This window comes from Haliotis rubra, unplaced genomic scaffold, assembly GCF_003918875.1.
Source record: "Haliotis rubra isolate DU_JTF1 unplaced genomic scaffold, ASM391887v1 Scf419, whole genome shotgun sequence".
NCBI lineage: Eukaryota > Metazoa > Mollusca > Gastropoda > Lepetellida > Haliotidae > Haliotis > Haliotis rubra.
This window is the reverse complement of record NW_025767101.1, coordinates 849872-876863: the sequence shown is the minus strand read 5'-3', so window position 1 is coordinate 876863 and position 26992 is coordinate 849872. Positions and strand designations below refer to the sequence as shown.

The following is a 26992-nucleotide window of genomic DNA, read 5'->3' as shown; positions in this document are numbered from 1 at the left end:
TATGTGTAAGAACGACGACGTGTTCCAAATCAGCTACGCTCTGACGAATGCCCTGTCACACGTCATAGTGGCTCTGCGTCTCAATATACAATCCTCCAGTCTGTCACTTCAGGGAACCAAAAGAGACCACACCACCAACAACAACGACGACCACGACGACGCAGACCACCCGGACAACCGAGCACGACAAACAATGGCAGCAGCACCACCGACCACAACCACGAAAACTACTCGCGGCGACAGCGACGACGACAGACCAGACATCCACGAACCACCTGCCGAAGAAGCTGACCACGTCAACCACACGCCTAAAGAGAAAACTCGACGACGACGCAATGACGAAGAACAAGAAGAAGCAGAAGAAGAAAAGAACCTACAGCATTACCGCCGTCTATGCGTGACAACGAGGACGGCGAACAGCACCCGAGGGAAGGAGAAACCAACGTCGAGATAGACATCGAGTTGCAGAAGCTCGTGGCCGAGTTGATAGGCAGTACAGCAGGTTCCAATACTAGCGCCTGAACAAGCGCACGCCCCCTTCTCGGCGTGTGTATATGACGATTATAACAACGATGATGATAATAATATTTTTAAAAAATAAACGAACGGATCGCGTGTTCCGTTGAAAATGTATATTCCGCTATTTCTGTCGTTATTCTCGCACCCCCAGCAGGGTATGTCGAGGTCTGGATTGGAAAGGGGGTGCATGGTTGTCACAGCTTTTTAGAACTACCCAGTCATACTTTTAGATCAGTTAGTCGTACATTGTGAACGACGATGGATACTTTTAGGAATAGCGTGTCGTAATTTTGGAACAGTATGTCATACCCTTGGCGTGATTATACATTCTCCCAATACTTTTAGTAGTAAATCTATGGAACGGGTCCACGACTAATGACACGGTTTTGGAAGGGGTCTGTCATACTTTTGGAAGGGTCTGTCATACATTTGGAGCAGTTAGTCGTACATTGGGAAGGACGTGTGACACTTTTAGAATAGCGTGTCGTATTTTTTTTGGAACAGTGTGTCATGCCTTTGGGTGTGGTTATACATTCTCCCTACATTTTTTCAGTAGTAAAATCTACGGACACTAGAAAACCAAAACAGTAATACGTGTTTTAACAAAGACGCTGCATCAGTTTCACGGTAACGCTTTGATAAGATTATTTATACGCGCAATGTTAGCGGTTAATTTACACCATTCCTCCGTGGAGATAGATATACCTAAAATTGTCGAAAATTACGTTTTGTTGTCGAAAGGCATAGCTGATTGCGCATACACTCCGTTAGATTCACGCCTGTTCCCATGACAAATGGCCCGAGGGGTGTTGTTCCGTATGAGTGGAGTGGTAAAGCTATGACGGTCAGCGTGCAGCACGCGATAGTTACCAATAGCCCAAGCACCCATAGTCAGACACATGTATGCTTTGATACACACGTGTCTCTTTCTCCCTTTCTTGCCGTGGTTTCCATTTTCAAATAAAGACAATCCTCTTCGGGGTATTCGACATTTTCAACGCATACACGCAACAACACAAATACGGCATAAGCGTATTCCCTCCTCTACTCGTACACTCTTACCCCCTTTATATACTGTCGCGTTGAGAGAGAGAGAAGCCCATAGCGTTGTCACCACCTCCCGAGTAAACATGGTCGACTATCGCGCTGACGGGCAGAAACGCCTAGTCGACAGAATTCATTTCCAATTCCCCAAGATATTCAGACTCTTAATAGGAGGTCCTAGCGGTGCGGGTAAAACCACTTTCGTGAAGCACATGCTAGAAAACGATATAGATGGTCCGTGGCCTTTACTACAAAAATTACCAGACGTTATAGTATGGGTCTACAGTGAAACGCAACCCGTATACGACGCTATAAAAGCCATCTGCGTCAGGGGAGGTATCGACATTCATTTCGTGCAAAAGATTAGTGACGACGTAGAAGGCTACGCTTGACGCTTCCAAGTGTAACTGGCTAGTCGTCGATGACGCGGCAGGCGATTTGACAAAGGAGGACGAGCAAGAGTTACTTTTAGATGGTTCGTTAAGAGATCGCATCATAGACAGACCAGTATACTATACTTACAACAGAATATTTTTTGCGCGAACACCGTTCCATAGAACGATCAGTTTAAATTGTACGCACATTGTTGTGTACAAGAATCCCCGGATAGAAGCCAGATTGAGCATTTAGCTAGACAAATATTTCCGGGTGAGTCGGGCTTGATAAGAGAGGCTTACTCCCAAGCTACATCACAACCGCACACTTACATACCGTTAGATTTAACACCGAATACGCCTCGACGAGTTTAGAGTGCGTGGAAACCAGTTTAACAGAGAACACGGAGAAATAGACGTATACCGACCTAAGCAAAGTGAATAGAATGGATTGCCATAACGCTCAGAGTTGCATTTCGGGAATGAAATGCTGAGCAGACGACGGTCGTGGGGAAGCTGCGACTCGGACCACGACGGACGAAGACCAGGATAGCAATAGTAGCAGCAGCAGCTATGATGACGACTATTCTTCGACATCATACTACGACTACAGCGATGACTCTAGTACTGGTATAGAAGATACGACGACGTCTACCACCACGAGTTCTTCTTCTTCGTTTGGGGACAGCGACGCGTTGCTACATTGTCGGGACGATAGGGAACGAAAGGGTTTTGTCAAACCTACCCCTGCTCAGGTAATGGTTTGGTTAAAGAGACAGCCCGCTTACAGTCTACATAGGCCTCGCCCCGCCAAGCGCTTTCCTAGAACACCCTATTCCGCTACCATATGTAGAAAGGACCAGTTGTGGCAGGCTGATTTGTCGGACGTGTCGCGTATTAGCAAAGTCAACGATGGTTACAAATTTATATTATGCGTTATAGACATGTTCAGTAGATACGCGTTTGCCGAACCGCTCAAGGATAAAAAGGCTAAAACGGTGACCGACGGTTTCAAAAGAATTCTGAACCGTGCTAAGCCTCGTATTTTCCATAGCTTAATGACTGATAAAGGTAGTGAATTTGTCAACAGTTGTTTTAAGCATCATATTAGGAACGTTCTGGGGAAATGTTTTTATACTAGTCAGAACGATGACGTGACATGTTCCGTCGTGGAAAGATTTCAGAGAACTCTAAAGACCCGGATATGGAGATACTTCAACACGGTGTCGCAACCTCGGTATGTCGGGGTATTGGCTAAAATATTGAAAGCCTACAATAACGCATACCACACTTCCATAGGACGTAAGCCTAGCGACGTGATAACTATTCTCGACGTGATAGCGGTATGGAACCACACACGCAGGCAGCAAAACGCAGTCAAAAGATTCCCCTCGCAAAATGTTAAATTCCCCAAAACGTGAGAAATACTTATTGCCTCAAACACCAGTCAGAATTTTGACGAATAAAGGGAATTTTGTTAAAGGTTACGAGGCCAATTGGACCAGGGAAATATTTTACGTGGTCAACAAAGTTAGATATAGGAAACCGACTGTCTATAAAATACGCGACTACAATAGAAACATTTTACCGGGATGAGTTACAAGTCGTGTCGGAGCCGGAAGCGTACGAAGTAGAAAAGGTGTTAAAGAGAAGGGTCAATAAGACTACGGGTAAAAGAGAAATACTGGTTCGATGGAAGGGATACCCGAGCAAAGAATTCGACCAATGGCTACCAGAAAGTCACATGGTAGGGATTTCTTCTAAAAGGGGTTGACGTGCATGAGGAAGCTACCACTACACACCATCCTGCTATGCGTGCTGATCGTATGCTACCTGTCGCTGAAAGGTACCACATCGTCCGATCTAGCCGAGGATATAAGAAGGTTGAAGAACCGTTGTTTGAATTACTGAAAGTATCGCTGAACACGCGCTTGGTTCATACCCCTCCCGGTCTTTTAAGAAGTCATAACAGCAGCAACCCTCGTCTGTCACCGAACGTCAGCGTATGGGAGAACAGCACCGCGCATTATGAATAACGGTACGAAAGCGACAGATTTTCACATTACCCTACCAAGCGACGCCAGTCCAAAAACTCGACCGGATAATGTACAGCACACTAACACCGTAGATTTACCATACCCCCTGAAGGTAAACAGAAAGGATAATTGGAGAGTTGGAGTAAGTACTGTGCAAATACCCGTGACATGGCACAATTAACCCGTTCCTCATAACGCTTTCAGCGCGTATATGACTGTCCCCGTCCGTGAGAGAGTGTATAAGAAGGGTGTGGTGACAAAGGGGCAGATAATGCTGCTGCAAAGGAATTATTCGGTTGCGAGACTCTTAGATACCATGAATAGCTCCATCAACGCGCGGTTGCAAGCGTGGCGTGAAGAATATCATAAACATAGTAATGCAGGGGGGTGGGGTGGAAATCGATATAGAATTGATAACGCCTAAAGAGACTAGTAAATATTTGTACTCCCGAGACGATTTAGTCTACATGGCCTCAGGCTTTGTGGAAAGCGATTTCGAGGGGGTCGATGCTGAACACTGACTGAGTTTAGTTTTACGCCGCTTATAGCAATATTCCAGCAATATCATGGCGGGGAACACCAGAAATGGGCTTAACACATTGTGCCCACGTGGGGAATCGAACCCGGGCCTTCGGCATGACGAGCCAACGCTTTAACCACTAGGCTACCCCAATGCTGAAGAGGTGGGACATGTTTTAGGAAAGTGTGGTCCTAGATTCGACGTGTGTCCTTTCTTGGCTTCCATGTTGGGTTTCACAACCGCAGTGCCCGAGGCAGGAGGCGACACCCGTGTATGCGTACTCGACCCCAGAACGACTCCCCGTAGCCGATACGTGTTCCAATTTCTCCAAAGAACAACTTTTCCACAATATGTACGTCTATGCCGACATTATAGACGACCAGATAGTTGGTCACGCAATGGCGCCTCTGCTGACATTGATACCCGTCAAAAGGAAAATGTTGAAAGATGTAGTATACGTGAGCGAAAAAGAACCCTATTCAATATCTGTCTTTAAAATTTGATGAAAATACGTTCTGTGACTATTCTTATAACAGACGATCGCGGACGACCCTGTATCATTTGCCAGCGGTCGGTCGGTGGTGATGCTCCATTTTAAAAGCGGGGGATAAACGTAAGACGTCTGTAAGGGATGTACGGAATCACATACCGGTGTACGTGGGCAGGTAGCATTATCGTCAAGGTGGTGCTGGACTCGGGAATGTTTTAGGCGCTATAGGTAGAATAGCGATGCCCCTGCTAAAGTCAACGGGTAAAATACTATTGAGGGAGGGAGCCAAGGCTGCTGCGGGTGTTGTGGGCGACATGGTGACGGGTAGTTCAAACGCATCAGAAAGTATAAAACGACGTAGTACCAGGGCGCTTAAAAGCACGATGAAAGGTGTTTGGGGATCATTTCCATCGAGGACGTCGAGCCGTAAGTGTAGACTCGTTAGTACAGGTACTCAGACACCTCGTAAAAAAATATGTCGTCTAAAAGAATGAATTCTGGCTGTTGGATCCCTCCTGAGCAGAAAGAAGCGTAGTAGAAAGTCTGAGAGGCGTTTGGTATTTTAGTAGAGATATAGCATCCATCACGATGTCGAGGGATATGGAACATGCGCAATGCGGTAAAAGCGAACTGGATTTATTTTCATTACCGGGCATGGTTTCCACGATGACGGATTCACACTGGACCAAATATAGTCCCGTTACAGGCCTCGGGCAGTTGGACGGCACCATAAGGTTTGATATCAATAACCCTATAAACAGCTGCGTAGACTTGGCCGAATGTTACCTGAGAATTGTGTGCGAATTTAAGACGACGGATGGTCGTGCTACAGTCGCTGACAATGTGATGAGCGCTGATGGGTGACTAGACGGTGACTAGACGTAGGGACGTGTGCGCCCCCATGACAAATACTCTACATTGTCTATTTCGGGAGGTAAGAGTAATAGTGGGCTCTAATCAACTAGAATTAACAGACAGTTTGGGTACATACCCGTACAGAGCGTACATAGAAATACTACTACTGTTGGCGATAAATCGCAAATAGACAACAATTTGGTAGCACAGAATTTCAGTAAAGATAAGGCAGGGTGTTTTAATAACTTTTCTCTAGGCAATGAAGATTCCAACCCCGCATTCGCGAAACGACGGCAAAAATGTGTGCCCAGCAGACCCTTAGAACTCGTTGGAAAATTCCACTCTGATTTGTTCATGCAGCATAGATACCTCATAGACAGGGTACCTTTAAAAAATAACTTCTATATGTTACACTCCACTACGGACGAGTCCGGTACTTGCATACCCGGTTATGCTTGCCATATACTCTCAGCCGAATTTCATGTCAGACAAGTAAACGTAGCACCAGCTATTAGAGATAGCCATATTAGAGGTTTGACGCGTGGAAGTACCATGAAATATCCCATAGCCCAGGTGAAAACTACGGCACGAATGACATTCCCCTTTCAAGGCCTGAGAGAATATAATTCTGAACATGTAATAAACATTCCTAAGAGAATAGTACTCGGTCTCGTTGACAACGAATCCTTTGCGGGTGTCGAACAAAAATCCTTTTAATTTCCAACCTTTTGGATTGACGGAAATAGCCGTTAAAGTAAACGGCCAGGAGGTAGGCAAAAGATGTCATACCGTCAATTTCGAACCCGACTCTACACGGATGTGTCAGACATACCTAGAGCTGTTTTAGAAGTCACAGGGGGCTGGGGAGAAATTCCACGCACACAGTGACTCTCAAAGAGTGTTTAGATGGCACTACTTTGTTTGTGTTCAATTTAACGCACGATTTGGGTGCTGACATGTCACACGTGTATCCGAAGAGCTCTGGTAAGGTCGGCATAGAATTGAAATTTTCGCAGCCAACGCCCCAAGCTCTGACGTTAGTGTGTTATAGAGAGCTGGACAGCGTAATAGAATTTGACCATTTTAGAAATGCCACTATACACTGACGTAGACGAGGGACGAGTTACATAGCCTTCTAAAATGCTGTACGGTCGAGATTTGGAATGGTTTGGACGTAATGAGCCTTTTCTTAAAAACAACTATAAGCAACAGAGATACTTTGGAAGAGGTGTGTTGTAATAAAATAGTCGGGATGAAGAGACCGAAATATCCTATACTCGCTTATTTGTAACACGGACAGAAAAAGCAAAACTGGAAGTCACTGGCTCGCTTTTGCTGTAGAGGCACCCGGTAGATTACACATGCACGACTCCGTACGGTATAGATTACACGCGAATATGGCCCCTGAATTTCACGATTTTGTGACAAAATACGGTCGTTTGCATTATTCCTACAACATAGTTCGTGTACAAAGTCTGTCGTCAGTAGCTTGCGGTCACCATTGTTTATATTTCGGCAGATGGCGATCTCGAGGTATTTCTAACGACGATATAGTTAGGCATTTCCCATTAAAAGTAACACACTTGCAAACGATTGCATGGTTTCCAGACGGTATTATAATGCCAAGAAGAGCATACTCAAGAACTTTAAGAGCTAAGTGGATTTCGACGAGGGAAAAAATTAGGTTATTGATAGAGCTGTAGGAATGTTCTCAATTTTCACACGCCCCATCTCGTCATAAAACCGGTCTTACTAGGCAAACCATACAAAGAGGTGTTTAAGCGCGGCTTTTAGCGCTTATGTTGTTAGGTACCCACGGCGATAACGCCTCGTGTTTGATGTAATAGGTATAATTATGTCCAGGACCGGGTTGACCCCTACCGTCCAATGGCGGTGACGAGGCGCCCTTAGGTCACGCCACCTATTCTTTTCGCACGTAACCGCTGATGGTGATGAGAGTATCACACTTACCACCGACACGCGGTAGCTAGTTTGAAGCCGTCTGCCCGAGAGCGAGGTTGTATATTTTTTGAGTGCTCCGTACAACAATGTCCTGCTGCTACGTTCCCTGATTCGCATAATGACCAGAGCTGATGGAGAAAGATGTAAACATTTCTTCAATAAAGAAGGGAGAAGTATCGCCATCAATGGACTCTGAAACGAAGACAATCTTGTCGGTGGAAAGGAAATATGGTAATCCAACGTTTCAGCGATGATAATGTGGTAACGGATTCAAAAATTACCGTTTCACAACAGGGAGAGTAGAGGAGAAACGGTGAAAGACAGTTGCGGGTACACGGAGACACATGGGGAACCTAGGAGGCTACTGACGGATTTAGCTTCAGAATCACTGTCACGAAAAATGATCAGCGGCTACGCCAGGATGGTTTCTTTCCAGGACTGGCAGAAACAAATGGTTCAAAGGGAATACAGCTAGCCCGGAGAGAATTCTTTTATACGGGCGTGGCAGACAAGTTCGTGTGTGCATGGTGTGGTTTAAGACTATGGAAATGGTGTGCAGAAGACGATATAGACTTTGGAACAACAGGTTCAACCCTTCGAGCGCATTTCTCAAAATCACGCGGCCCCGGGTCAGGTTTGATACTGACGTGAGAACTGTTTTGTAAACTGAGTTGATTTGTGAGTAGAAATGTAGTTGTGCATATTTACGAATAAAATTTGTGAGATGTTGTTTTTACTAGTCTCTGTTGTGTTGACGTTAAAAGTGTTGACGTTGTCTACCTCGTTGGTATATTTTGGGGTGGTTTAAACAATGAAGGATACGGTGTTCGCGCGGTCTAGTATTGTAGAGAGCTTTACATAGACTGCCCGACTCAATATCTTCTTTGTTGTATTTGGTAGAATATAACCGCCTTCCCGTGTTGTATTGTAGAGAGCTTTACATAAACTGGAGGGTGTGTTATTTTTGAGTGTCTTGTTACATTTGTTTTGCTGCGTAGTATTCTAGAGAGCTTTACATTGGCAGTACGACATTTACAGACCTCCTTCAAAATACTTATTCGTTCCCGCATTGGGTTTACGATACGAGGTAAAAGAACGTAACACCCGTACCCCTGCCGCCGTTTTCTACCTCACATTTTGTTTTCATGTAGAATATCACCGTCTTTACCTGTCTTGTATTGTAGAGAGCTTTACACAGACGGGGTGGTCGCCGCGATTAAGATTAATCTAGGTATTTCTTGCGGTCTAGTATTGTAGAGAGCTTTACATAGACAGCACAGATTCCCTAGCCTCCTTCAAAAACTCAAATATTGGCACTCTATTGGTGCATTTATGAGGTAAAACGCGTCTGAGAGCAATTGAGTAATTTAGCTTGACGGACGGATTCTTATGGTCTCCATTTTGTTTGTGTGACGTCATTAGTAGGTGTCAGCTACGCGCTACACACACACACACGTACTAGATGACCATTCCCCATTTGTGATTTGTGGTTCATCGACCACGTGACGTCAATACCGTCGTAGGTCGTGACGTCAGTGTGGCAGTATATTTTCGAGGTTGCGCGAGTTTCATTAAGTGACGTCACTTACCTTCGTTTTGTAGGTCGTGACGTCACGAGATCTATTGTCGTGACGTCATACGAGTATGACGTCAGTGTGGCAGACATTTTCGAGGTTGCGTCACGTTACGTCACCTCGAAATGTGCTGCTACCATACTACTGCTATCATAGTGATACGAATGTCGAAAGTGCATGCTACAGTATAGGAGGTACGGTTGCTACGAGAAAAGGGTACGAGATCTTAGGTTTTACGAAGGCTTTGTGAAACGGGCCCAGGTCTCCTGAACGTCTCTCCCACTGTGGTGTTATCTGCAGCCTCCACATGCACGGCGATGAAGTGCCCAATATCAAAAGGAAGAAAAATGTCTCTTAAGATGTTTTCCAGCAGCTCCATCAAGCAAATGCTTCAGCAATGTTGACGAAAAATGACCGACTGGTTGGCCCAGAAGCTGACTTCGATGATAATATCGTTATTGGATGAGCCGACATGGTAACAGAGCATGTTGGTTCAATAGAGATAAAGGACTCTCCTGAAGGCGATGAAGAATTCCTCCTGTTCAGGATCATTTTGTACTGACGTGGTACCATCATTTGGTTATGCGTCTCGAAACTTTATGTAATACTAACTAAATCCAAATCCGAACACGCTGGTTGTCATGAAACAAAATGAGAAAAAACCTCAACATATTAAAAACTCGCTTTGCCGGATCCATCGATGTCGAGAATATGGAACATACTGGCCCATGGCACCGGGCAGAATGTTTAGTTTTCATTACCGGGCATGGCTCAGAATCAATGTATTTTGGATTCACTGGGTAAATAGTCCGTTGCAGGCTCAGGCAATATTTTCGCCCATAAATTTTGTTTGTCAAGATATCAATAACATAAACATACTTTCATTCATTTAGCCTCCAAAACATTACCTGAAATTGTGTGCATTAAAAATGAATAATCATGCTGAACATGTATTTTGATGAAAAAGCGCTGATAAATATTTGAAAGACAATTATTCGTTTTTCAGTGAGATTTTGATGCGCCAAATAGCACTCTATTGTCTATTTCGGGAAAAATTCATTAATTAGTCGAATTGCTGTCAACAAATGAGTTTATTATTTTAATCGTAAGCCAGACGGTTGAATTGTTGTTATTACCGTACAGGCGTACGTAAAAATACTAAGCTGCTTTATGGCGATAAGCTCATTAATAAAAGGATTCCTAGTTATTTGCGACAACAATGACTGATTATTAACACTAAGGCGATAATGTAACAGAGGTAGGGTATGTTTTACCCTGTAACTTTCTTACTCTTAAGTTAAATGAAGATTTATAACCCATTCACTTACCTGTACATTACTTACACTGCACCATAAGAACTCGTTGAAAAATTAGTTCTCTTCGATTTCCGGACAATTTTTCATCAACAAAGCAAATGCATAAACAAGTGCGGATGATCTATCTCAAGTGCTAAAAGCGAAGGTCTCATTAACTCTCATCTGGAGATAATTTTACTCCACTACAGACATATAATATCCAGCACTTCGATATTCCTCAATTATGCTTTCAGATGTCTTTTCTTCTCAGCCGAATGTCCTGTCGTCAGAGTCCGACATTATGTGTTTAAGTAAACGTAGAATGTCAAGGAGCTGGAGTTCCTAAAAGATCCACTTGCCCAATAAGGTCAGCCACATATAATATTAAGTTTGACGCGTGGGCAGCAGTTGTCCATGGCCGGATGCTCTTCCTGCAACTGGACCTGAGAATATAATTCTGGTTTCATCTTCAAACATATGTGAAACACAAACTTTAGAGCTTGTAAAACATCTTAATACTCGGTCGTTGACAACCTGAATAATCAAATCACTTTATGATAAGTTCAACAGCAGACCGGATGAAGACGGAATAACCGTTAGGTAAAATGTCACACCTACGAGGGATGACCAGGAGTAAACAAATCATACCCTGGAGCCATTTGGGTGTAGCAGTTAGCAGTTCGGAGTAACTAGCACTCAATGTTCTAACGCTAAATGTAGCGAATGGAGGCCGACGGCACTCATTTAATACTTTCCAAGCGCATCAAGTATATTGGTATCCATGATGTTATTCATCAAATCATGACCCTTTTTCCAAATGGCCAATGTTTCTTTACAGGTTCGTTTACACGCAGCGTTTGGCAACGATTAATAACGTCATGACACAACATTAGTATAACGCTATTTTTATAACGTTGTGTCACAACGTTTATTGGTAATATTCACTCATTCTCAATGTAAGCACAATTGCAAATGCGTTTTCGAAAAATCCGAAAGTTGGAATAAGAGGTTGTAAGTTGCATGGTGCAAAGGTCACGTATTTGTATACATGTACAGCGATTATGAATTTTTAAGATCTAATTCAAACGTACACTGTAATTTCTTGCTATCATGGTGTTAGTACCCAATTTATTATTTTATTCAAATATATTATACCTGCCGTTTAAACAATTAAATGTAAACTTTTCGAATTCAGTATTCGAATAAAACTCACTGTCCTAAACATCGCCCGTAGTCCGTAGTATAACATCTACTAAGCGACTTATAGTAGGTTTGATTGTATATTACGCTATGAATATTGTATTTTACGTTATAGAAAACATTGGCGTTCGTTGAAGAAACATTTGGTCTTACACGCCACTATCTTTAGCATAGACTACAATTTCAAGCAACTTCCCACCGGTAACACTCTTGTCGGTAAATGGCAAATTGTAAATGTAACGTTTACATTGTTTTAAAGATTTCAAATTTCTGCAGGTTCATATTACATTATACCATCATTCATCACATGAACATCGTATCGTACAACCGAATTCGTCAAGGCGCTAACTCACTTATGTATGTAACAACCTATATTTGGCAAGTTAACCCCTTATATATACGTATATAGCCGATCATGTATAGACGATAATTGCACAACGTAAAAATACATAAAGTAAAATACAATGACGATGTTCGCTGGTAGCCAACCGATATCTTTTGCGCCATGACTTAAGGCAGAATTGTCTATTTGTGGTATCTTAGCACCTAACTAACCCATAGTATGATTTGACGCGTGTTATTTTCTTCATTTTGCCAGAAAAGGTCATGACGTAAAATACATCCTTAACCATACGGTTATATATAAATAGAAAGTTGTTAAACTTAAGTATATAAAGACGCCATATGATATGAAGCGTTATATTTTTCTTTTATTCAACAAATAAAAACACTAACTATGCGATAATACAGATGTTCACTGCAAGTTCGAGCTGAATTTCAGCTGAATTTTAGTCCATAACGTAGAATACATGAAAACAGCGACAGAGAACATTTCATTTTTTAAAGAAATTTAGGAAAACGCTTAACAGTTGTCTAAATTGATTTTGTGCTTCCACAACTCAGCATGTCATCTCACTAACGTAGTCGATATACCATCTCATGTTGGCGACATTCCTATTTTCACAAGTTCCTTCTTAGCTGGGTCATTGCTCACAAGTATGGATTGCAAAGTATGCCACTAACGATCATTATTATGTTCCATCTTGGACTTTAAATTAAATCAATCTTAATTGTAACGTTTTAATCAAGCATTCACCGCGTAAGATACTTTAAACATACTTTATTCATTTATAACTCCAAAACATTAAAATGAAATATGTATTTTGAGGAAAAGTAACATTTAAAAGACAAATTGTTTTTCGCGAGATTTTTGAATAGCACTCTATTGCACCATTAATTAGTCGAATTAAGTCAAAATGATTTATTATTTTTTGTCGTGTTGTAAATTGTTAAGTATTAACTGTAAAGCTGCTTTATGGCGTAAGCTCATTAATAAGGATTCCTAGTATTTTATACAATGACTGATTATTACCATGATGGCAATGTAACAGAGGTAGGGTATACCCTGTAACTTTTACTCTAAGTTAAATATAAATCTATACTTACCTGTACATTACTTCTTACACTGCACGATAAGCACTGTTTTTCTTCATAGCTCTCTTCTATTTCGGACAATTTTTCTACCAATATAGTAAACAAGTGTGGATGATCTATCTCAAGTGCTGGAAGGAAGGTCTCATTGAATTCATCTGGAGATAATTTGTGACATATAATATCCACAAATTCGATATTCCTCGCACGACTAGATGTCTTTTCTCGAATGCTCCTGTCGTCAGAGTCCGACATTATGTGTTTTCCAAGTAGAATGTCAAGGAGCTGAGTTCCTAAAAGATCCAATTTGCCCACAAGGTCATATAAACATTGCTTCAGCAGTTGTCCATGGATATCGCCTCGGATTCCTGCAACTGAGAATTGGTATATTATACCTGTCGTTTAAACAATTAAATGTGTAAACTTTTCGAATTGTATTCGAATAAAATTCACTGTCCTAAACATCGCCCGTAGTCCGTAGTATAATATCTAATAAGGACGATAGTAGGTTTGATTGTATATTACGCTATGAATATTGTATTTTACGTTATAGAAAACATTTATGTTCGTTGAAGAAACATTTGGTCTTACACGCCACTATCTTTTAGCATAGACTACACCTAAGTAACTTCCCACCGGTAACACTCTTTGTCGGTAACGGCAAATTGCAAATGTAACGTTTACACAGCTTTAAAGATTTCCTCAAATTTCCAGGTTCATATTACATTATACCATCATTCATCACATGAACATCGTATCGTACAATCGAATTGTCAAGTGCGCTAACTCACTTATGTATGTAACAACCTATATTTGGCAAGTTAACCCCCTTATATAATGTATATAGCTGATCATGTATAGACGATAATTGCATAACGTAAAATACATAAAGTAAAATACAATGACGATGTTCGCTGGTAGCCAACCGATATCTTTGTCATGACTTGGCAGAATTGTCCATTTGGTGGCATCCTTAGCACCTAACCAACCCATAGTATGATTTGACGCGTGTTATTTTCTTCATTTTGCCAGAAAAGGTCATGACGTAAAATACATCCTTAACCATACGGTTATATATAAATAGAAAGTTGTTAAACTTAAGTATATAAAGACGCCATATGATATGAAGCGTTATATTTTTCTTTTATTCAACAAATAAAAACACTAACTATGCGATAATACAGATGTTCACTGCAAGTTCGAGCTGAATTTCAGCTGAATTTTAGTCCATAACGTAGAATACATGAAAACAGCGACAGAGAACATTTCATTTTTTAAAGAAATTTAGGAAAACGCTTAACAGTTGTCTAAATTGATTTTGTGCTTCCACAACTCAGCATGTCATCTCACTAACGTAGTCGATATACCATCTCATGTTGGCGACATTCCTATTTTCACAAGTTCCTTCTTAGCTGGGTCATTGCTCACAAGTATGGATTGCAAAGTATGCCACTAACGATCATTATTATGTTCCATCTTGGACTTTAAATTAAATCAATCTTAATTGTAACGTTTTAATCAAGCATTCACCGGGAAATGTATTGTATATGGCGACGACGTGAGTTTTTAGGAATTGAGCACTTATACTGAAAATGACTGATTACGTCATTTTATAACGTTATGTCACAACGTAATAACAACGTTGCACATTTACGTTGGGAAAACGTTATGCTTTGGGTTCCTCACAATGTTAAAACAACGTTTCTTATAACTTGGTGTCACGATAGAGTTTTCTGTAAAACGTTTCACTTTCAGATTCTTTCTTCACTATTCAGCTACAGGTTCAGAAAACACACGACCAAAACAACGTGCAAATTGACGGATAAACACTGAAGTGAACTTCTGCTTTGTTTCTTACGTACTGTTCACTACTGGGGAAAGTGTTCGACCATTAACGTTAATAGAACGTAAAGACAACGTAAAATACGTTGGTATCAAATAACTTAAACCTTGCGGCGACGTAAAAATGACGTATCACAACGTCAGGCCACAACGTTCTGACAACGTCAATGGAAGTCCACAGAATAACGTTGTAACAACGAAAGCATAACGCTGTGGCAACGCGATAAATTGTCAGCTGCGTAGCCCTAAATTAATGACCATGCTCTAATGGCTGCAATCGCCTCAATAAATAACCATGTAGCCTATTTCTCTCAGCAGAAATGTTTAAGGTTCGTCATCTGTTATCGGAATTTACGTAGGAACATCTAATATCTAACAAGGGCTCTGTTCCACAAGCTGACAAACTGTTGGCTCTTATTTCTGGGAATCCCAAGGAAACTGGAATGCGTCAAGCAGGATAGGGGTTATTGAAAGAAAACAGCGTATTACCTAACCCAAGCACATTAACTAACGTAGGTTGGACGCTTGAAGGACAATCCCTCTCACCCCGGGACAATCGCTCTCATCCCGGGGCAATCGCTCTCACCGCCACTCACCCCCACCCACCCCCCTCCGCCCGGGGCAATCGGTCTCACCCCGGGACAATCGGTCTCAACCCGGGACAATGGGTCTCAACCCGGGTCAGCAAGGTATTCTCTCTCACCCTGACAGTATGTCACGTAGAGTGGACACTCTCACGCTGTACGGTGCAAAAGGATCTTAGTGCTAAGGTGATCGTCACTTTCTGTGACAATCGTTAACGATCCTAATTGTTTTGTACAACCCCAGCCTGTGACGCGTTCCAGTAGAATATACAGCACTGGAAAAAAATCCATCTTTCCAAGCTTGGAAATGTCTTGGAAAGATGATGTTTCCAAGACATTTCCAATTTTGGAAAGATGATGTTTCCAAGACTTTCCAATTTTGGAAAGATGATGTTTCCAAAAATTTCCAATCTTGGAAATATCCGCAAGGGGAGATAACTGGTGGGTGATGGTAAATTATTGTTCTGCATGGGCTAATTGCAATAGTGGCATGGGGCGGCATGAGTGTTTCATGGGGTCGTTAAGGCGACTGGCGGTAGTCTTTGATGTTTGGTGTTGTTTTAGTAATGATTGTTTAAGGGGTTAACGAAAGGATTATCGACTTGACTAGTTGAAATTGCAGTGAACACATTTTAAGTGTTCAATGTTGTGGGTGAAAAGTGAATTTGTCACGTTGAGTTTAAATATGTATCATCATAAAAACTTATATCTAGTCAGTGAGAGTTAATTTCGTACAAGGGGCCACCGACCCGTTTTACAATTATAAAGATGAAAATACAATCCAGCGCCATATATAATATTAAGCTGTATGCTAACGTGTACAATGTCTAATTTAATCTTATACTCTATATTCAAAAACTTCGCTCTTTTTGTCAATGTTTCACATGGATGATTTATGTAGTATTGTGGGAGAAGGCTGTTTCTCAGTTCACAGTAAAATGAACATTCAATAAAGAATTGGTACTCTGATTCAATGGGAAGTACAATGCACAGAGGGTAGAATCACTCATGTTGTTTTATATTTACTTTTCGCCCTTATTCCAACATTAAAGGATGGTCTGAACAACGAAACTTACTCAAAGCAAAACGAATCGTTGCGTTGCTGTCAATCGTTGCGTTGCCGTCCTGGGGGTCGAGTGATGGTGTCACCATGCACTAATTTCCACCGGACCCCGCAGTTCGTGCTAAATCATTTAGTAAATGAGTTATGTTTGTGAGTGCGAAACAAGCGTTGTGGAAGCTTGGAACGATATCTTAAATTTGTCCAGATCGCTTCGCGGAAGTTAAAGAATCAAACTTCTTACTACTTGTAGTACAATATATATATATGATTGATGACCAAACATATTTTCCATGACACAACTTGAAGCATAAAGATTTCTTTCTCGGAAGCGAGGTCGTGGTGGAAGTGACAATAATATTGTAAGTAGAGTTATATTGACACCCACCTCGTTTCCTCGAGAGAAATTGTTATGATATAAGATATGTCACGCAAATCCTATTGGACATCAATCAAATACATATTGTACTACCAGTAGAAAGTAGTTTTGATTTTGTAACTCGGTGAAAACAAACCTAAATAGCATTTATTCTCAGACTCGCGGATGTTCGCGACAGTGCGCTGCCATTTTTAATAATCGTAACATGACGGGCTAAAGTCTGTTAAGGAATTAATGAGATTATGGTTTGTTTTCATCAAGTTAGAAAAGCAAAACTACTTTCTACTCGTAGTTAAATATGTATTGGAATCATGGCCAACAGGATTTGGCATAACACAACTTATAACATAACGATTTCTTCCTCGGAAGCGAGGTGGGGTCCGAAGTGACATACTGCGCAATAAATATCTTGCTACATTCCCATGGTTAATGTCCACTCACCAGTATGTAGATACTAGTCAACGTGCGTCTTTCTATTTGGTCTTAGAATCCTAATTAGTTTATTATCAGGTGATCTGCTTTTACTTATAACTTGAATATCTAGACATTGTAAATCATAATTCGCACACACGCCCTACTGTATGTTGTCTGTCTCATTACTTCACGACGAAATCATGGATTCTGTGGAATGCTGCGACAAATGAATAAAAACAAAATGCAATTATTAAAACTAAAACAGGTAGTTATAATGATGTCAGGCTATTACTTTGTTCGAGGAATGTATCCATCAATATCCACAAAAACGAGCCGTATGCCATTCACCTGCAGCTGTTCCAAATGATGTGTCTTTTAACAGTCTAATACATGTTCATGGAAAGTGATATATCGTTTCAGGTATTTCACATTGGTATATAGTCGCATTGGTCACCCAAGATAGCTTACCTGGGAACTAATTGCATAATCTCCGCCATTCTTTACAAAAAGGTAATTTAGTTAGCCAATAATGAGAATCAATGTCTTGGCGGTTAATCCTTTGAAAGAAGGAAGTTGTTTTACGCAGACACAGACACGACAGAGTGTATTTAGAATTGATTAGTAAATGTACATACATAAACACTACCTTTTGACAAATCCGCTGTGTAAGATAAAAGTATGGGTTAATCCTTTGATCGATGTTTATACTGTTGAGTATTTACTCCAGACACAAGAAATGCAAAATGGGAACCTTTGTCGGGTTATCTAAGTGGTGTTACCACTAATTATACCTGTTATAAATTCATTAACTGACCATCAAGTGAATGATGACAAATGACATGTGTAGGTTTATACCACCTAACACGGGTTACAACAAGTGAGTATTAATTGCTGTACTGCATGCAATTTTAATTGCATGTGAAAACCTATGGGCCGACACTATTTAGAGAATACGGACAGAACTTCATTGTTGCAAAAGAAATACATATAAGCATTTGCTGTGTGCTAAAACTGTATTTACCTATTTACCTAAGTAAATTTTCAGAGTCTTCTAGCAATAGCAAAGTGCAAGGATGTGTTAAAAAAGGAATAACGCAGTCAAACAGTTGCTGTTCGAATTGCATGAAATATGCAAAAAGCATGACATATTCAAGAACAGTGTTTCCAATTTTGGAAATATGAGATTTCCAAAAATGTACAATTTTGGAAATGTCCACAAGGGGAGATAACTGGTGGGTGACGGTAAATTATTGTTCTTTGCACGCCCCAGGACCTAATCCCCTTGTTGATTGATGAGTGAGTCAAGGCAGTTAAGAGTCACCAATTAACAAGGCCTACTGCCTTGGCCTTATGCCTCTTAAAGAAGTCTCTGGAAGTAAGTTAAATCTTTGATGGGCATTAAGAAGTGGAATGCATTACTGTGACCTGATTTTCACCTGATGAAGGAGCAAGCATATGCTCCGAAACTTCGTGTTATTCACAATAAAGAAGTAGACATCCATAAATCTTGTTTTTCTTATTAAAAAGGTAAGTTATTAAAATCTGCTGAGCTGTAGGTTTGTTAATCATGTCGCGATGTGATTATCGCTCTAACACACCTGAGAGATTCGTCAACAGTGTGGTATGCACAGGCGATGAAAATTGTATTGTATTACATTGGGTTGGTTGCATATTGTTAACATTATTCCATGGTCAATATCGCATTGTTTCTGAAATGGTAGTATACGGAAGTTTGTTCCACATTTTTGATAATTTATAGAGTGATTCTTATCAAATTAGATATTTCTTTATCGTCCGAACAGAATTCACAAATTACGGATGTTTTGTGTGTGTGTGCATGCACGCGTGTATAACATCTATAACTTGATAGGTATTAATTAAAATCAGGCCGATTGTAACCATAATGACTATATTGGATGGAACACTCCAAGAACAAAATAATTTCACTCTTCAAAAGGAACTGGAACAGTAACATTTTTCATGTTTTCATATGAGCTTCAAAACATTGAATGACATAAATGCTGTATGATGAAATGGATCAGAGAACATTAGAATGGCATGTGTGACGTGTGAATGACACGTGTAATGGTCAAAAATATATAATCACTATGTTAGTTAACTCATGACCAGACACGTCAAACTGGTACCGATAGATTTATATCTAATATGTAAAAATTCAGTATTTCTTAGTACCTGAAATAGAAAACACGACTTTGGAATGAGATGTTTTAATCTGAGATTAATCTGTTAGGTAGCAGTTTACTTAAGTAGAACTTAAATCAACTTCAAAAGATTGGTCATTCGCAAAGTGAAGCAGATTTCACTTATACTGCAGTAAACAGTATGGGGATACACAACGAAACATACCACTTATGTGATAACAACTCCCTGTTTATTGCATGGAGCGGCATGTCGATGTACAACGTTCAGGATAGACAAGCTGATTGAATGTTGATTGATTCCATCACTTGGACAAAGGAGTGGATTTAGACTTGTTGATCTTACTCTCCTCATGCCCCCAACGATGTGTTACTTGCTGAATCACCTGGTGTTAATTTGCTGCTAGTCACTATGCATATATACTTCTGTTTACCTGGTAACTGTTATCTTGATAACGGCGTGAGAATATACATGGAAACTCCCCTCTATCGACCTTTGGTCCAAACAGATGAGTTAAGAGAAACGTTGATGTCCCGTCCGTTAGCAAATTAACATTGGATTATAGAGACAATGATAGGCCTACGTGTTGATAGAAGAGGATATTCCGGATTATGCGAATGAGAGCACACCTAATGAGAAAACGAGCCAAATATATGTATAAAGATAGTGTTTCATTTCAGTCTCAGCATATAAACATTGAAATATAAAACACATAAAAAACATAGAAGGCGTAAGCCACGAGTGGTAACGGGAGACTATATGGACAGATTTTATTTAATCATGTTACAACATGCTACATATTACAGGATTTTTTATATAAATAGTTGTATTACATCATATTATGAAATGTTTCAAAATATTACATAATTATAAATATACATACACATTTATAAGTACATTATAAATATATTAAAGATGTGAAAGAAGAGACGCTGAATCAGCAAACTGTCTAACAGTTAACATTCCATTTTATTTTGAAACTGGTGTCTCAGTTCTTGAAGATGTCGTTCAAGGTATCGGTATTTCTTCGTCGTGGGTTGTCTTTGGCCTTCGGCATATTGCACCAACGAGGTGTAGGAATAAACTTATGTTCAAGTTGAGCATTAGCCATTTCGAAATCGAATGTACACTTTCATGCTTCTTCTCATTACATGTATATATCCCCATGTAATTAGAGGGGAACTGATCCAGAGCGATTAATGTTTCTCGCCAACAGTCTAAGTACCAAACCAAACTGCAAGCTTGTCGGTATCTGCTCCCTCGACCGTGACGGACACAGGGACTGGACTTCTGGCCACCTTGACAAAATTTCTTCAACCCAAACAGCGGGACATTAGAAAGGGTGGATGCTCATCAGATGCTGTTACATGTATTTGAGAATACCCGCAGTAGTTCCTGTCTGATTGCAATAAAGTATACCAGCAGTGTATATGCTTTTCGGATTTTTTAATGCATAGATGGCATAGTGACTGATCCAATTTTTCAATTTGATCTTATTTCTGTGTTTTTTTACCTCGATATTTAATCATGCCATGTAAACATATGATGTCTATTACATATTATATTTATGACAAATGAAAATGTACTTAGGTATATACAATTTTAACTTCAGTACACATCCAATGCTTATATGTATTTCTTATGCAACAATGAAATTCCGTTCGTATCCTCCAAACAGTGTCGGCCCATAACTTTTTTCAGACAATTAAGATTGCATGCAATTCAGCGATTACTATCCCCTTTGCTGTAACCAGCTGAGTGTTTGGTGGTATAAACCTACACATCTTATTTGTCATCATTCACTTGATGGTCAATTAATGCATTTATAACAGGTATGATGGTAATACCACTCAGGTTACCCGCCAAAGGTTCCCATTTCGCATTTCTTGTGTCTGGAGTAAATACATGTACTCAGCATAATGAATTGATGGTCTGATGTGACAAATGTATTACATGTTATGTAATATGCTCATGGAACTGCAGCAAGACGATTTATCAGCTGAGATACAAAACAAACATTGATCAAAGGATTAACCGATAACACGCTGATTGATTAATTACTTTTTTCTTGCACAGTGGATTTGTCAAAAGGTAATGTTTATGTATGTAGATTTACTAATCTATACTGATTACACCCTGTCCTGTACCCTGTACCTGTGTAAAAACAACATCTTTCCTTCAATGTATTAACCGCCAGTAAGTTGATGGGGTGTTCCTCTTTGCCAGTCGGGCAAGTTGTTTATTTAAGGCGTAAGAGGATCACAGACCATGTTAATTAGCAAGACAATGGTACGGGTGGGTGGGGAGTGTGGGGAGGAGATGACCAAGAAAAACACAAGTGGATTTAATGCTCATTATTGGCTAATTAGATTACCTTTTTAAAGAATGGCGGACATCATGCAATTAGTTGACCAATGAGATTATACACCAATGTGAAAACTGAATCGATGTATCCCTTTTTCGGGTATTAGACTGTTAAAAGACACTTGGCATGGAACGGGATTCTTTGTCAGCTGCAGATCAATGGCATATTGTTCCTTTATGTGGAGGTAGTGTCCCATTTTTGACAGCGTCTTGGTCACTGATTCGCGAAGTTTCGCTCTCAAACCTGGGATAACTAGCTGCACCAATTAAGGGTAGTTATGTTAATGCAATCACCTGAGAGAAGTACAGAACAAGTAAAATTCTTCAACACTAATACGAACTAATACGAGACGAACTGCCAGCAGGAATGGTACCATTATATGGAGATATTAGTGCCTGAAAACAGCCTCAGTCACTACAATAGCAGATGGGACTGTTGTCAGAAGAGGGGACAAACAGCATACACATCCAGACCAAAGCTCTATTGGCTCCTATATCCAAATTTGAGGCTGTCAAAATCGGGACTTAACCTATGTGGATATTGATGGATACATTCCTCGAACAAGGTAATAACCTGACATTGTTGCAGACTTTAGTCGGTTTTATTTCTAATATTTGCATTTTGTTTTTATTCATTTGTGGTAGCATTCAACAGAATCATTTGTTTTCGCCGTAATGAGACAGACAACATACACTAGGTCATACCTAGGGTGTGTGTGAAATATGATTCTTGTTTGCATTCTATAAAATGTCTAGATATTACAGTCATGTTATAAATACGCTATAAGTATAATCGTATGCTTAAGTTTCAAAATGCATGCCAAATATGGCAATATAATAATTAGGATTATAAGACAAAATATATAGACATACATTGACTTCGTTTTTTTTCAGTCCTGACATTTTTTACCACTGGCAGATGATTAAACTTCAAAGTGTTTTCATTTCATTTTCAAAATGATGGAAATATTATCGAGTAAAAAAGATTTTATTTTTGTTGATCAATCTACACCTATACGATCAATTGCGCATGCGTGTTGTGCAGCAAAGGTCACGAACCAATCGAAAGTACTGGGATATCATCCGCGTACTCAGGGGAGAAAAGCAATAACAAAAGCAACAACCAGTGCGCGGAAATTGCTCTGGATCAGTGCCTTGTTAAATGTGTTTACCATATGATTGTTTTGATCATGTTTTTACACGGTCGGCTTCAGTGTGCGATGTGTTCACTTCCATCAACCACCAGCTTGTAATAACACGTCACATGAGATTAGCCATGTGCTAAAATAACACCCAAACTTTAAAGCGTACCCCTTGTCAATGTCCTGAGCCTTATAAGAATCGAAAGGTCGGCTTCCTGAGTCGACATCTCAAACTATGGTATGTAAGTGGTAATAATTCCCGAGCATTAGAGAACAGATTGGCTTGTTTGGAATTTAATGCTTTTCATAAACTAGAATCTCATAAACTATTTGTCTCTGGAATCATCTGTGATATGAACTTGAGTAGTGGTTTCTCTAGAAATTATTTAACGTTATCTAAAATTAAACATTTAGTCACCTTTTATTGTATATGACCAAATTAATTAGTTACACTATGAAGTTTTTAAGAAGGGATTTATTTGGGTTCTTTTTGCCCCAGTCCGCCTGTGTGTGGACAATATAACCAATTATCTATTATTAAGTTCATGATATTTCGTGAATACACCAACTGCATAACACCGTCTCTGACCACAAACCCAAACGGGTTGCTCTCTATTCGCTCACAGTCTTAAAACAACATTTCATGGTCTGTTGACTGTTGATTTCGCAATGATAAACCACCTAAATGGTCCATCCCTTGTGTCAGGTGTTAATTAGAGGGTACCATTAAAGAATGTATTCTACTACAATAAACTTTTATTTAATCAATGATGTAACGTAGGTCTATGTAATTTGTGTTTATGCAAACCGTGACAGGTCAAAAACTATTTGCGCTTTTGTGGATAATAAGTAAACCATACACTTAAAACTGTATTTTGGAAAATGCTAGCCATATCAGGGCAAATATGACAGTTAATGCCAATTTTTGACACCTAGAACAACAAGGATGCAGACGAGAGAAGTTATACCAGGAATAATCTACAACGTCTTATAGTCTCCCTGGTTATAGTTGATCGCATAGGAGGACGAATACACTCATAGGAGGACGAATACACAGTCTATACACTCACGGGGATCCTTGGGAAAAGGAGAAACTGAAAGAAGTAGTGGTAAAATCCTTCCTAAATTTCCAAAGATTTCCAAGCCTTGGAAATATCATCTTTCCAATTTTGGAAATTTTTGGAAATATCATCTTTCCAAATTGGAAATTTTTGGAAATCACCATTTTTTTTCTTGTACAGTATCCGATGGTCGTTGGATGACTTACCGATTCCCGTTTGTGTTTGACCTTCATTAAAGTTGGCGTCCACGTCGTTCTCAGCCCTTGATATCAACCTTGAGATCCGTTTGAACTGCCTGTTTTCAGAGACGTCTACACACTCTGCGTACTTGAAGAACCTTCTTTCTAGATTATTCAGAGACTTGTTCAAGGCTTTTTCCATTTTTTTTCGAATGTTCTTTTCTAACTGTTTGGCCGTCTCTTCCACGTTGACCTGAGGGCGGACGGAGGCCTTCACCTTCTCATGGATGTGCTCAAGAAGCCTCAAGGTGAGGTCCTCAACGTAATTATCACGTGCCATTGTGATGAACCTGCAACAGTGGAATTAAAAGTGAAAATGACAGTATGATAATGAAAGGGGATCATTTCCAATGATAGAATTTAAAATTGAGAGTTTGGGGAATCATATATAACACACGACGTGTAGTCAGTTTAAGTGAGTGAGTGAGTTGGGTGTATGCAACGTTGCTTTGAAAACTCAACTTAAAAAAAACACATTTTCAGGTTGAAAAGTAAAATATATAGTCATTTCGACACTTGACTATCTTCTTCAGACATTCGTAACCAAAGTAAATAAAGATTTAAGACAGTGTTGTAACATTTGTCAAATTTGGGATTTCATTTTCTCAGTTAAGTACAGATTCAAGTACCTTTTGGATCGAGTCCCATACGGGATTCGAACCAACTCTCACAGAGTAAGGTCTCTTATAAGAAACAAGTTGTAAATGTTAGTTACCTGCATTACTTCGGGATTACCTCCAACATTAAGCAGACACCCCGTGATATCATAAAGTATTGTTCAAAGCGGCGTAGACCCCACCTCACTCACTCCTTCTTGAAACAACATTTACATACTTCTTCAAGCTCTAGTTTCTAGTAAATGAGTTCTACATTTAGATCCGGTTCTCACCCAACTGACACGGAAGAGCAACAACGGATGATGGCTGTATGGTAAACATGTATTTTCATGATAATGCACACACTATTTCCATGGTGAAATACAAGCGTTGTACCTCGCATGCTCAGAAGTTGTTCGATCAACGTTACAACATTCAGGATCTCAGTAAAGGTTTCAAAAACGTTTATGCTAGACATGTGAAGGGCATTTCAAAGCTTGACACATCAGCAACAATGGCAGAAAGTGATCTCTGATGCACTTCCGCCTTTTGACTTATACCGTACGTTCCCGAACGTTCTCTCAGGTGACTAATGTTGACTAGCCTTTGTATGCATTTATGACGGGTGATACCGGTGGGGCAGGAAACGCTCGCCTTTGTTCGAACTCCCGGTATCGCCACTGTCTCATAGTGATTCATAAGCACATCTTTGATCTTATTTACAGATAGCTGTCATACAGCAGCAATATTGATGAGATAAACAAACAAACACATCCTCATAACATCGACAATCGACTCTTACGTTTAGCAGTGATTTCTTACGATGTAGAGAGGTTTTGTCGCTTTTATCTATATGCGTATCGGGAGCTTGTAACATGTGTCGGTATAAGATACGCACTTCGGAACAGTCTCTTCAGTTTATAAAGTGCAAACACTGGGAATAAAAGCCCAGAAGAGTGATATTATCTTATACCGCACTTCCTCGAATAAACGCTAGCACAAATATTTCTTCAGACACTCTTTACCCAATCCTCTGTATCTACAGAGCATGCATTTCGGTAAAGCTGCACTAATCCCTGGATCCAGTCATTATTATCGTCCTGAATACAGTTAATGGGTAGAAAGTGTCCGAATAATACATACACACACTGTATTGAGGAAGTACGGTAATTTGGGATCATCTGACAGGTCAAACGAGAAACGAAAAAGGGGAGAGGTAAGAACTTTGATAAATTGCAGTGATATCGATACTGTGGAAAGTTTAAACATGTGTACGCATTCTACAAAGTGACTGCAGATCAACACGTAACTGGTCGTGTTATTTCGCGGGTACGAGTTATGCACTTTGAACCGGGAAGAATTTTCCGAGTCGTTGGTAACGAAATTATGAACTGTTATCTACACAACTGGGTGCAGTGTCGAGGTCATCAGGTGTGCAACCAGTGCACTAAATCTGGATACATCAAATTATGTGTATGGGAGATTTTGTATCAAGGTAGAAAATGTAAAGTGTTATAAACCACTAAGATCGCTGACCCGAGAATCGTAGTTAATGAGTAGTTAGCGTGGTCTGTGAAGTGTAGTCTCGGTGAGCAGTTACTATGGTCTGTGAAGTGTAGTCCTGGTGAGCAGTTACTATGGTCTGTGAAGTGTAGTCCTGGTGAGCAGTTACTATGGTCTGTGAAGTGTAGTCTCGGTGAGCAGTTACTATGGTCTGTGAAGTGTAGTCCAGGTGAGCAGTTACTGTGGTCTGTGAAGTGTAGTCCAGGTGAGCAGTTACTATGGTCTGTGAAGTGTACTCGAGGTGAGCAGTAACTGTGGTCTGTAAAGTGTAATCCAGGTGAGCAGTTA

The 26992-nt window shown here is 40.2% G+C and overlaps 1 protein-coding gene across 1 annotated transcript; it reads right to left on the bottom strand.

Annotated features, from left to right (window-relative positions):
• Positions 1 to 11053: 11053 nt before the first annotated feature.
• On the bottom strand, positions 11054 to 24987 carry LOC124288476. Its single transcript, XM_046724996.1, has 2 exons — positions 24513 to 24987; positions 11054 to 11106 (listed from the first exon to the last, which is right to left on the bottom strand). Exons 1-2 carry the CDS (start codon positions 24823 to 24825, stop codon positions 11054 to 11056), a joined length of 366 nt encoding a protein of 121 aa, XP_046580952.1. The 5' UTR covers positions 24826 to 24987.
• Positions 24988 to 26992: the final 2005 nt, after the last annotated feature.

Coding starts and splice junctions, on each gene's coding strand:
- LOC124288476 (XM_046724996.1), bottom strand. CDS start 24,825: ATGGCACGTGATAATTACGTTGAGGACCTCACCTTGAGGCTTCTTGAG. Junction 11,107..24,512: donor TCAAACACAAACGGGAATCG/GTAAGTCATCCA, acceptor TCTCAGGTCCAG/TTGCAGGAAGAGCATCCGGC.